The sequence below is a fragment of the Suricata suricatta genome, chromosome 17, assembly GCF_006229205.1.
Source record: "Suricata suricatta isolate VVHF042 chromosome 17, meerkat_22Aug2017_6uvM2_HiC, whole genome shotgun sequence".
NCBI lineage: Eukaryota > Metazoa > Chordata > Mammalia > Carnivora > Herpestidae > Suricata > Suricata suricatta.
The window spans coordinates 38198710-38211946 of NC_043716.1; the positions used below are offsets into that span (position 1 = coordinate 38198710).

The 13237-nt window shown below is 49.4% G+C and overlaps 1 protein-coding gene across 1 annotated transcript; it reads right to left on the minus strand.

Annotated features, from left to right (window-relative positions):
* Positions 1–2687: 2687 nt before the first annotated feature.
* LOC115282255 (keratin, type I cuticular Ha8-like) lies at positions 2688–8090 on the minus strand. The gene is made up of 7 exons (XM_029928198.1): positions 7662–8090; positions 6201–6283; positions 5062–5218; positions 4566–4727; positions 4351–4476; positions 3776–3996; positions 2688–3103 (listed from the first exon to the last, which is right to left on the minus strand). The coding sequence occupies exons 1-7, from the start codon at positions 8088–8090 to the stop codon at positions 2962–2964; spliced, it is 1320 nt and encodes a 439-aa protein (XP_029784058.1). The 3' UTR covers positions 2688–2961.
* Positions 8091–13237: the final 5147 nt, after the last annotated feature.

The following is a 13237-nucleotide window of genomic DNA, read 5'->3' on the forward strand; positions in this document are numbered from 1 at the left end:
CACAGATCTGTAAGAGTTTGACCACTTCCCTTCTCTTCTTCCCCAGTAGACTGTTTTTAGCAATGGCAGGGGGGTGAATTGACCTTCTTTAGGGGTTCCCAGTCATTTAAATTGCCAGAGTCCTCAGGCTGTTTTGAAATATGGTACCACCTTTATCTCTTGCACCTCCCTTTGCAGCAGAAATTCTCAGCAGTAGCTCCTCTAGCACAAACACTCTCTGGTTTCCCCCAAGGAAAAAGAATCAAGACAATGGGGTTACTATGGTTCTGTCATCCTGTAGACACAACTGGAAACTTGGCCTCAGTGAGCACAGGGGTTAGGAGGGCAGTTTATGGGGGTAGACTGCTTGGATCTGCATCCTGGCTTCATCGCCTACTAGCTGTGTGGCCTTGGGCATGATACTTAACCTCTCTGAGCCATGGCTTCTCACTCCAAAATGGGGATTATATGAGTTTATAAGCATACATGTATCTGTAACTTAGATCAGTGCGTGGCTCGTGGGAAGAGTTCATGACGGTGAGCTTCAGTGCTGATGGCGGTGTTGATGGTGACGGTGATGGTGGTAATGACAGACTGTTTGGTTTCCAGGAAAGCTCTTCACACCTTCCCAAGCATAGTGATCCCTCCACCCAGCGTTTCTTCCCAGGAACGCAAACCACTTCACACACACACACACACACACACACACACACACACACACAACCAACGATGTCTCATCAAAGCTCATCTTTTAATTATAAATGACAGTCAGGGCATTGGATGTGAACTTAACAAACACAGGTCAATTACCTGGGGCCTCACTGACTCATTACATGTCACCTGAAGAATCCCTCAACCACTCAGTGACTCACCTTCTCTCCCAGTCCTTAAAAGGGCAGAACAATGCTTACCTACCCTGTCATGGTGCAGGAATAAGTGGGTTTATTTTGTTAGACAGCTTTGAACTTATTGGATGAAAGGAGCTATTTAAGTACAAAGGAAGAGGTGAAGGCATTTGGGCCAGGTGCTAAATTAAGACTTACCAAGACTGTTTTTTTTTTTCCTCATTGGGACCTACCCTCAGAGATGTGTCACTGTACCCAAACACCTGTACAGCTTGGGAAAAAGAGCAGAGGCCGAGTAGAGGGGCAGGGAGGAAAGGGTGTGGCTGCCTCTGACCCTTCCAGATTCCCTATGATGGAAGCCCTGATGCCTCCCAGGCATATCAGTCCTGTTTACACAGACAGTGGCCAGCATGTAGGATTCTGGACTTGAAAGCTGTCGGAGGCACACCAGCCAGGCCCTGGTTTAAGATCTCTCGACCCTTGGGGTTTGGGACTGTGGTCACTTCTGCACTTGGATGGGCTGGACTTTGTAAATTTCTCAGCAGGCTTCTCTGATGCAAACTGCTCAGGGAGCAGAGGGAAGACAAGAACCAGTGCCTAGGGTTGGTGTCAGCTCCACTTTAACTCCTGTAATCTCACTGATGAATTAGATCTAGACCACAGACAGTCATAGAATTTGGGGGCTAGAAGGCCCTCCACAATCATCTTGTCCAGCCCCATCAGATGCCTGAGTGACCTCCTCAACATCCCCACCAGGTGGCTGTAAAGGCCCTGATTGAATACCACCAAGGGTGGGGGACTCACTGTTTCCCATCTTTGGCCAGCCCTGACACTGCTTTCTGGAGACATGCTGGTCTTGGCCGTGGCTGCCTAACTATGGAGCTTCTGGTTCATGTGTCTACTGCCCGGAATGTCCAAGCCAGGCCGCTGTTGGAGGGCTTGCTGGTGTAGCCTGTGGGGGAGCTTGGGTGCATCAGTTTGGCATTTTCTCAACTGATAGTCTGACAGGCTCAGCAACCGCCATCATTTAACACATTCAGCTTTTCACAGAGTGGAGGGGAAAGTCACGATCTTGATCGGATGAAGACTTCCTCACACGTGGGCTCTATCAGGAGACTGTGGCCAACACCCAAGGGGCTCATCCCCAAATAAACCCCCTAACCCAGTGGTTCTCAAACTTGAGTCTGCATAAACTCACCCAGAAGGCTCAATAAACTGGACTGCTTATTCAGAAAGTCAGAGGTGGGGTCCAAGAATTTGCATTTCCTAAAAGTCCCCAAGTAAGCCGATCCTGCTGACTAGAAGACAGCACCACCCTAAACCTCCTCATGTTTAATCGTTTTCACTTCAAAGCTTCCGGAGTCCAGGCTTTGGGCCTAATTCAAAGAGACAGGAGTTCAAGTCTTGATTCAACCACCCGCTGCTCCATCTTTGCAGGGTTTGTGTGGGACCCTGCATCCCAAGACCCATAAACCCCAGTATGTGCCTTCCTCACCAAGGACATGAGATCACAAAAGTTTACTCTAAATGGAGTATTCCAGGGGGTCCCGGGAGAACTTCGGACCTGAGCTTTTCCTTTGCACAAAGCCCAGAAGCCTCATCCAGATAGGAGGCGGGGGTGTTATCTGGTGCATGTGTTTTCAAAGTTCTGTGAGTCTGGCTCTAAATACAGCCGGGTGTCTCTCAGCTGAGCCATTTTGCCGAAGTCCTGCTTTCAACTGTGGTCCCCGCTGGTGTTGCCATCTCCCAGAACCCCTCTGGTGAGGGAGCCCCAACCCCTGCTTCTGTGCGAAGAGCAGGCTCCAGGAGACCTCAGGAACACTCTTGGCACGGCCTGGAGACACGGACCACAGGCCCTGGGCTCTTCAGTCCGTGCGGAACTGAGGTTTATTAGCAAAATGAAAACAAGGTTACCTACCACTTCTCAGATGGTGAGGCAACAGGAGAAAAGAGAAGCACAAACCCAGGGGTGGGGCGGAGCCACCGGGCAGACAGCCCATCAGCAGAGAGGTGCTGCCTGGCATGGGGGGAGGGCCTCAGGGGGCAAGGCCTGGGCGGTTGAGGGCAGGCTGGCAGAGTGGGGCCGGGAGGGCTGCAGACACTCCCCATCTCCGGATCCCTCAAGCTGAGGAGAACGTCAGCATCGAGGCAAGGAGCAGGAGGCACAGGAGGACCGAGGAGGAGGAGGCCCAGAAAGGCAGGGAGAGCAGGGCCCACAGGCCGCAGGAGCCGGGCAGGGGGTGCTGGAGGTGGAGGTCGAACAAGGGTTGCCAGGGAGCCTGCGGAGAAAGAAAAGGTGTTTGAAACATTGGCATGAGAAGCGCATGAAAGACAAAAAGCATACACTTTAGAATCGGAAACACAAAAGGAGATTCTAGACCTCAGACTTCCCGCCAGGCCTAGGAAGGGGTAGTGATGTGGGTGGAGTCCAGGGTGCCCTGTGAAAAACCAGCTCTTCCTGCCACAGGCAAAGGAACACAGCGGAGAAAGGCAGAAAGGCTGGCGGTTGGAGAGCAGACCAGGCGTCAGCTGCCCTCCAGTTTACACACAGCCCGCAGTCTTGTTCTTTATTGCTGTAAGAGGTGTGTACTATCCATCTTCCCTTTTCCACAGTGCAATGGAAGGACAAAATGAGGCAGTGGCTGCAAATGCCCTTAGCAATATTTTTTTAACATTGAGTATGAAGAATCCCTTTTACCAGAATACTTCTTCCAGAGAGTTTAGCAAAACCTAAATGCACTGAGCTCCATGGCAGTGACTGGCATCTGGGAATGTGGGTAGCATAATGGAAGGCACCAGCCAAAAAAGTTCCCACAGGCCCTCCTCCGCATCCAGGCAGCTCACCAGGCTTATGGGGTGCCAAGTCTGTCCCAGAGATGGGGTCTGCAATGCCACCCCTTCTTTCAAATCATTCCCACACGTGACATTGGCATGACCATCAGGGCACATACTTGCAATCCTCGCTCTCCAGAAGCTTCCTATATGTGTTGATCTCGCATTCCAGCCGGGCCTTAACATCCAGCAGCACCTGGTACTCCTGGTTCTGCCGCTCCAGGTCAGCCCGGATCTCAGACAGCTGCTCCTCCACATTGCTGATCAGGATCTGCATCTGGGCCAGCTCGGTGCCAAAGCGCTCATCTGCCTCACACAGCGAGTTCTGCAGGCAGTCCTTCTGTAATTGGAGAGGGGGAAGCAGGTGGGAAGTCAAGGAATGCAGCCCTCAGCCTCTTCAGTAAGACCGTGACACCCCAAAGCAATGCCCAGGCCCAGAGAACATTCTGGGTCCTGTGAGCAGTCCTGAGCTGCAAGAACTAACAACATTCTATTGCTCTTCACTGCAGACGTCTGGAGAAGTTTCCAAAACCTCCCTCACCTTGTGGATCACTCATTCCCTCAATCTCCACATCTACAAGAAAGCCAAGGTTTGTGCTCTGTCATGGTCTGCATTTAAGGGAGGCATGTCCTGAACCGGAAGTGTCCTTAGGAGTGGGAGCCAAGCCCGTTTCCGGGCGAGCCAGGGGCTCACCAGCGCATGCTGGGCATGAAGCTCCACCTCCAGGGCGTTCACCGTGCGCCTCAGCTCCAGGATCTCCGACTGGCAGCACCGCAGCTCCTCGGAGCAGGACATGTCCTGCTTGCTGATGCTCTCAGACTGAAGCACAAGTGCACAGAGACATCACATCACCCCCCTGCCCAAGTGCAAGCCAGGGGGCCCTCCCTGCCCCGAGATGGCTCCCTCACCTGATCTTGGAACCACTGCTCCACATCGTTGCGGCCTGTCTGCATCATGGCCTCATAGTGGCACCGCATCTCCTCCAGCACCCTGCACATGTCCACGGTGGGCTCTGCATCCAGCCTAATCTGGAGCTTGTCCCCCAGCTGGCCCCTCAGGGTGTGGACTTCCTGTGGGCACAGGAAGAGGACATCCCATTCTTGGGGCCCCCACGGCCTTCCACTCAAAGTCTCCCACTTCCTGTGCCCCCCTCCCCTGTGGCCCAGTGATTTCCCTGTGCTCCCCAGAGGGAGAGTCACCACCTGCACCAGCCCGCAACTTGCAGGGGCTGTGGAGGAAGAGCAGGCTCGCACTAAAGCAGGAGCTCACCTCCGTAGCTCATGAAGCTTAACCACGAGGCAGAGCCTGCAGACCTTCCCTCCTGGGCAGGACAAAGAGCTTCACTTCTTCCCCCAAATGAGCATGACTTCACCCTCAGAAAGCCTCACACAAAAGGCCATGCACCTGCTCGTGGTTCTTCTTCAGGCAGAGCAGCTCCTCCTTCAGGGACTCCAGCTGTGCCTCCAGGTCGCACTTGGCGAGGGTGAGGTCATCCAGCGCCCTACGCAGGCCACAGATATCGGCCTCCCCCAGCTGGCAAAGAGAGTGCTCCGTCTGGTACCTTTAGCCGGGCACACATAGGAATCAAGGTTAGACAGAAGGGCCCGAGGACACTGGCAGCCACTCCACCGGCTGTCCATCTGCAGTCTAACTGCCAGTTGGCATTTTCTGTATGGCACACTCCCAGCTTGGACAGCAATGGCTGTGCTCCCCACACATGTGACCCTGAGCACCTAAGACAAGCCAGGCAGAGCAGGCAGTGCTGGGGCGGGCTGACGGCCAAAGTGGAGGTGGCGAGTCACCACATGATTGCCACACCTGGTGATCCCTGCAGACCCTCCTCTTCCACGTCCCCTACTGAGACAAAAACCTGGGTTCTCTCTCGGATTAGAAGCCAAGTGCCAGAATAGCAGGACGGAAATGGCTTTCTTTAGCTCCAGAGGAGTGAGACTTCTACAGAGCCCTGAAAAAAAGACAGGAAAACACAATGCCTCTTCCCATTCCCAAGTTGGACCCTCTCAGGTGGCATAAACTTTCTGATCTTCACATGCCTCCCTCATAAACTGGAGCATGTTTTCCGTACTGAGTTACTAGTGCTCACAAATTGGCAGGGCGGCAGTGTGGAAACATCCTCAGGGGAGGCAGCGGAATTGAGTGGGAAATGGCCTCAGGGTAGGGAACTTGGGGCCAGGCTCCAGTTCTAGCACGTGACTTCAGGCAGGTTACTTCAGGGCCCTGAGCTTCTGTATCCTCAGAAAGATGAAGCCATCCCTGCCCAGTCTGCCTCCCCAGCTTCTTGGAACAATATCAGCAAGTGGATAGTGCATCTCAACCATGTTGTGAACTGTAAAAGCGAAACAATTGAGGAGCAGGATGGGTGTTCTTTCAAAGTCTCGGGCATAAGGCTCTGTGTGTTTTCTCCTGCTGTAACTGTTGGTCTGGGAACTTGGTCAATTACACCTCTGATCCCAACTGCACGACAAGACCGAAGAAGTCAGGGTAGGCATCTGGCTCCTCCCTCTGCCTGCTCTGCCCCAACTCACTTGGTCCTGAAGTCATCTGCAGCCAACTTGGCATTGTCTATTTGCACAACCAGCCTGTTATTCTCAGATTTGATGCACAGGATCTGGGGAAAGAAAGCAGGCTCGGTAATTCACTATCTCCAGAACCATTGATGGCCTCAGGTCAAAAGAAGTTCCATTAGCTAAGATTCACAGCATCCCTTTTGGACAACACAAACTCTCAAACATTTAAGAGATGCTGGTATAGTGCGGGATGGGGGGCAGTGTGCAAGAAGATGCTTGGCAAAGGCTGAAGGCATACAACCAGAGGACCTGGAAGATAGAAAGAGTAGCAAACTGAACATGTAACAGAGACTTATTTCACCAGCTCTGATGCTCTTCCTGATATAAACAAGATCTGAAATCTAGGCCACAGAACAATGGGCTGGGAATGAAAGGTTTAGACATGGGGGACCCGTTCTTTTTTTATATACATAATTGTTTAATGTTTATTTATTTTTGAGACAGAGCATGAGCAGGGAGTGGGCAGAGAGAGAGGGAGACAGAGAATCCGAAGCAGGCTCCAGGCTCTGAGCTGTCAGCAGAGATCCCAACGCAAGGATTGAACCCACGAACTGCAAGATCATGACCTGAGCTGAAGTCAGATGCTTAACCGACTGAGCCAACCAGGTACCCTGGGTGAAAAGGGGGACTTGTTCTTAATAAGAAGTCCCTTATGTTGGTTGGCCAACTTCCCCCAAAGGTCTTCTGTGAATCTAGCCAGGACTTTAGGCCCCCATTCTGACATTCTTTGCTTCCCATCTCCAAAACTAAGATGTAGGCCCTTAAGAAGTGTTGTATTGATTTACAAAGGGGACAGCAGATATGCAGAAGAGACCAATTTCTACAGCTTGTACCATGACTACCTTGTACCGTGCCAGAAATTACATTGCACTGCTTTTGCAACTACAACATTAGATTTGTAAGAACTGACACTAAGTAAACATAAACTCAGAATCCTGGAGAATCAAATCCTACATCTCATCTTTTACATGTTCTCATTCACTTCCACTCAAGAGATTCTTTTCCCACAATCAGGAAGGAAGGAAGGAAGGACCGGACGGAGGGGGGGAGGGAGGGAGGGAGGGAGGGAGGGAGGAAGGAAAGAAGGAAGGAAGGAAGGAAGGAAGGAAGGAAGGAAGGAAGGAAGGAAGGAAGGAAGAAATGTCACCTGGGACTGTTTCCACTGCCAATCCAGGCCCTAAAAATTCCATGCAAGTATCAGTAATCTTACTCTGTAAAGGGCCAGACAGTAAATATTTAAAGCTTTGAAGGCCATGTGTCTCTGTCACAACTCTGCCATTATAGCACAAAAGCAACCATACATAATACATTAATGAATGAGCATGGCCATGTACAAATAAAACTTTATTTATAAAATCAGTCAGTAGGCCAAATGAGGCCGTAATTTACCAACCCCTAACCTGGAGCCACAGACCTCACCTTCTGCTGGAGCTCCTCAATCGTCCGAAAGTAGGACTGGTAGTCTGGACACACAGTGGACTCATGGCATTTGCTCGACTCTTGGATCTTGGTCTCCAGCTCTGCGTTCTCCCGCTCCAGCTGGCGCACCTTCTCCAGGTAGTTGGCCAGGCGGGCGTTCAGGAATTGCATGGTCTCCTTCTCATGGCCGTTTGGGGCACCTTCCCCATAGTTCTCACACACTCCAATGTTTCCAGGAATGTCACGGGTCCCTGGCAAGGGGCAAGCGGTTTGGCAGCTGTGGGGTACACAGAGGCTGGGTCGGCCCAGAGGGGTTGCCCCCACACGCATTCGGTTGGCATGTGCCAGGGTGGCAGACAGGCACAGGGAGGCAGCCATGGGCTCTGAAACCTGTCCACTGAGGAGAGAACTACAATGATTAGATGCCATGGTGCTACAGGCCAGACTCATGCTTTGCCCACGGTTGGATTTACTTAAAGATGAAGGCTTCCTTCCCCTCCAGACCTTATATAGGCCTGCAGTGGGTGTTGGTGCAAGAAAATAGGCATTTTCCTCATTAATATTTATGTTGATTCTCATACAATCACTCTATTAGTCAGTGATTTTGTCTCTCATAAAGAGTTAATGAGCTCATGAAAGAGGCCTTCACCCACACAGGAAGCTTCCCCTCACTGCAGGGTCCTAGAACACAGAGAAAACGAGATCTTCTCCAAGTGGCCCACGTTCTGTGGTTTATGTCCCTTTCCCCTCAGTTAGCTTACGTCTGTGAGCTCATCAAGAACCAGGGACTCCCAGGATCCCCCCAAAGTCTCTCACACTCTATATTCTTTTCCTGCCTCCAAACATTCCCATCCTGGCAAAGTCCGAGATAATAATCAGGCACATTGAGGAAAGAAAATCAAATCACAATTAGTTTGTTTCAGGAGATGTGTATGGAGTGTCCAATGTGAGACATGGCTTAGCCTGCTTGGAGGGAGGGGGTTAGATTTTTAGCAAGGGAAATAAGAAAGTAAATGACCTTAATAAGGCAATAAGAGATGATGTTTAAAAAAAAAAGTTGCATAGATTTTAATAAGAGAGCACAGTGAGTGACCAGAAAAAGACTTCATGGAACAGGGAGCATGGAAAATGTGTTTTGGATTATGGTTTCCAGGGGGGGTTGGGGGAGACAGCCTCTCTCATAGAGACCAAAATGAACAGAATCAAACCTGTCTAGGAAATTGAAAATAGTCTAGCTATGCTGACCCTTATAATGAAGACACATTTGCCAGCACTGGAAAGTTGCATTTAGTCCAGATTATGGGAAGTCTTGAATGCCAGGACCACCCCATATACAGTCTTCAGGTAAAGGTAAATCAAAGGTAGGAATTTGCCCCCTTGGAAGCTGACTCTCTTCAACTATGAGGAAAAATAAATATCCGGGTTCCTTTAGAAGCAACATAACAGAAAAGAGATATATGTATAAACATTAGAGAACAACACTGGGCCAGAACAGTGAAAGAGAAATCTAACTTCCAAATTGATTTTGGTGTTTGGAAACAGAGTAGGCAATTTTTGATTACCCATGGGTCAAGGAAGACATCAAATGAGGAATTCAAGTATTTTAAACTGAATTAAAACAAAAACACAACCTATCAAACTGATTTGGGCAATTAAGACTCTCCCTGTGCAGGTGTGAAACAGATAAGTAGTTTTGAAAGTGGGGGGGAAATTTCATGAATGAAATGGGGCAATCTGTGATTGCCAAGAAATACAATTGTTTTTGTGTATTAGAGTCTATAGGCTAATTAAGGGAGGCAGTGATTAGCTCTTTATGGTGTCTGTTCTCAGGCACTCCCCCTCCTTTCTGGCATCTTCCCTTGTAAGACACTGGTCATCTCACTGACTGACTCCCTCTTCACCTTGTTTAAGAAGATACGTACTTAAGAACTTTGATCTTTCATCTTTTGAAACGTTGTGGATTTCAAAGAAATGCACATAACTTGATTGTCTATTACTTAGCAACCTGTAGAATAAATTTAAATTTCCTTAATCTTCAGACACACTCAGAGCATCAGAAGCTTTATGGCCTCCTCTATTCCTAAACATATAAGCCAGTGGCCGGTTATTCAGTAAGCCCTGGCAAAGGGCAGCCTGCCAGCTTCCAGACTATGCTAACGAAGACGCTTTGACCCCATCCCTAAGATGAATGAATTCTCCAGGAGGGCCCTTGAGGCAGCAGTACGTGTTTTAAGTGACTCTAAAACACGGAATCTGAGCCAAAAGGGGTCTCAAAGTCCTCTAGTCTAGGGCCCTTTGACATTAAATCCCTTCTGATAACCTTCCAACTCAGCGTCCAGTCCACCGCTCTCTGGAAGGCCCATTCCATCATTGGCTGACTGGGCCCCATGGCTCACAGTTTCCCAGGCTTTGTGCAAGACACTGGGGTCAAGGGATAAATAGTGGCCAGCTTTGTCTTCGGGGGCTTACAATACAGGGGACTATTAGAAAGACCTTTATGCAGAAACCTATCTACCTCCATGCTATTTATGTCCATTGCTTTCATTTCTTCCTTCCTTCTTTAAACAGATACTGAGTGAGTACCCATTCTGTGCCAGACAGGCTCTGATGCTGGCTGCTGGTTGTATGTTAGCAAGTAAGGCAGAGTTTGAACTTTAGCTAATTTTCTTTGGAGCTCTATGCATGGGGTCCCATACAGGATAAATCCAATTATCCTGCCACAGTGGCAGACCTTCAGCTCTTCATGACAAATGGCTGTAATCATCCTCACCATCCTGAGTACGTTCTCTGGACATACATTCCATGGAGTCCCTACCGCTCTTATGTGAGGGCCCTGGAATGCAATTTCGGATAAGCTGGAATTAAGAGTCTGCCAGCAGATGGCCCAGCAAACCTTCTTGCCCAGGACTCTTGTGTGAGCATGCTGGTGCCACCAGCTCTTCAACCATGAGACCCACCCAGCCCCCAGCTGGTCCCATATACAGTCAGTGAACCCAGGAGGACACTCCCCCTTAACTACTCTATGTAGAGATATGGGCAGTATTCCACCAAGGCAGGGGTTACCCCCATCAGCAAACTTGTCCCAGTGAGCTACTCCAAGTGATCCAATATTCATATTCACTCCAATATTCAAAGGCCTCTCAAGGCACCATGGGGATTGCAGGGATGAATCAGAGAAATTCCCATGTCTGCAAAAAGCACAGAGCAGAAAAAGAAATAGGTCATGCCACTCAGAAGAAAGAGATGTCACAGAGAGAGCTGGGGTGAGGGGCAGACATCAAAGAGACTTTATCTGAAGTTTGAAAAATAGAGAAGATTTGGACAGGCAGAGGAAGGACAGAATTTTCTAGAAAAAAAGGTATGCACAGGCACACACTCAGAAGCAAAGACACACATAGTGGGCTCCGGAGAGGCAGGGGGTGCAAACTTAGCAATGTGGGTGTGCAGCCAACAGAGGCCCACCTGAAAAGAAACCACCTTGTTTGACACACACACAAAAAAAAATACACATCTCGAGAGTCAAACCGTATTCTAAAGCCTATAAAAGTGAAATGTGTGCTCATTTACGCTAAACACGTGGTCTCCTTATATTTTTGTAACTTCTACACAGGTGATTCTCATACTTTAGGCCACGTCAGAATCATCTGGCGGGCTTGCAAAAATACAGATTTCCAGGCTCCGTGCCAGAGTTTCTGATTCAATAGGTTTGGAGCCAGGCCCAAGAGCCTGCATTGCTAACAAGTTCCCAGATATATTGCCTCTGGGGGCTGGGGAGCACCCTTTGAGAACAGGACTTCTGTGCTCCCGGAGAGAGAAGAGCCTGGTGGTGGCTGTCATCATATGTAAATGAAGCACAACGCAGCAAAATGGTATTTGATCGGGAGGGGCCAATGTTTGGGCACATTTGAAATCTGTGAGCAGATGTTTTCCTCAATATAATAAGCAAATTCTGTTTATTTTCGTCCTAGTTTACTCTTCTTCATAGAGGTTTGTTTTATAAGAACATCTAAGACCGGAGAAGGGAGGAACAAAGGAGGAAACCCATATAGAGTTTGTTAAGCCAGTGGGTAAGAAACCTGCCCACGTGAAACAATGTCTGTAAAGGACAGATGAAGGTCAAGTGAAGTGATACTTATTAGCATTACTAAGTGCTGGGAGCCTGGCTTGGTACTTACACAGGATTTCCTCTCTCTCTCTCTCTCTCTCTCTCTCTCTCTCTCTCTCTCTCTCTCTCTCTCTCTCTTTCTCTCTGTGTGTCCCTCTCTCTCTCTCTCACATACACACACACCTATATACCCAGAATTGATACACACTATCACATCTGACCACCTACTATGTGCTACCTAGTATTGTACCACGTGCTTTAATCTTTTCAACCACACTGAAAAATAGTTACCAATATCCCACTATAGAATAAGAAAAAGCTCAGAGCAGCTAGGTAACCCATCTGAGCTGACAAAAGTAGAAGAGGGATCCCGGGAAACATTAGCTCGGGTTGGCCAGACGCTCGAGCTCCTAGCCAGGAGCCCAGACATCCATTCTGTCTGCTGCTTTCATGCAACAAACAGGTGCCACGTCTCGCCCCCCTCTGGGCTGCACCCTTGTCCAAAGAGCTGGAAATATAGCAGGGGACAGAACACAGTCCTCTGGAAAGTTCTGGGCAGACAAGAGAGATGACCGAAGTAGCAGTTTTGGAAAAGTAGTGCCCGTTAAGCACCCCGGGGATGGGAACGCTGGATCACCATTTTGTGTGCTCTCTAGCACTTACTGCAGCACCTGGCACATAATACACACTCCTCGGGAAGTATTAAGAAAGAGAATGAGAGGCTGGTGGTGTGTGCAGGACACACGTGGCACCGACGAGATGGAGCAGACAGAAGAGGAGGAGGCTCTTATAAAACCCAACCTCCACCCACCCACCCCCGTACTCCCCCCGCTCCGCCGGCAGCATGTGATGGAATCCAAATCCCACCCCCAGCAGTGCTGACAGGAAGGAAGGGACAGGAGACAGAGGTGTTACAAGAAGATTCTGCTGAAAGACCCCACAAGGCTGAGTGATTTGCTGTATATGGAGGTCAAAGGAAGGAGGGGCCCCAAAAGTGCTCTTGAGGTCCCTGGGTTCCTGGAACAATGATGTGTTGGGAAAGGAAGCCGGGAAGTCAAGACCAATAGCAGGCTCAAGAGGGAGAGGCTGAGTTGAAGTTTGGAAAATGTGAAATATAGCCAAGTGGGACTGCACACCAGCAGGTCGGAGAGAAAGGCCTAAATTGCTTGAACCCACTGAGAAGCTCTCCTGAGCCGCTATTTCTTCTTACACCTGGCAAGCAGGTAGGGCTGTTGTTGAGTCAGCCCAGAGGTTCATAGCTGAACAGGGCAGCAATTCTCAAAGGGAGGGGTCCCCCCCCCAGAGGGGAGGTGGCAAAGAAGATAATTTGACTAGAGGGAGTGTCATTTAAAAACAAATACAACCTGTTTTCTAAATGAGCTGTCTTTTAGCCAGGATTGAGTTTTCAAAAGCTAAAACAACATTAAGTGAGAAGTAAAGGATTTCTTTTTTTATGTTTATTTTTGAGACG

Excerpts from the sequence above, each read along its gene's own strand:
- LOC115282255 (XM_029928198.1), bottom strand. The coding sequence starts at position 8,090 with ATGGCATCTAATCATTGTAGTTCTCTCCTCAGTGGACAGGTTTCAGAG. Across the intron at positions 4,728-5,061 it reads TGAAGAAGAACCACGAGCAG|GAAGTCCACACCCTGAGGGG; the intron begins GTGCATGGCCTT and ends CTGTGCCCACAG. Across the intron at positions 4,477-4,565 it reads AGCAGTGGTTCCAAGATCAG|TCTGAGAGCATCAGCAAGCA; the intron begins GTGAGGGAGCCA and ends CTTGTGCTTCAG.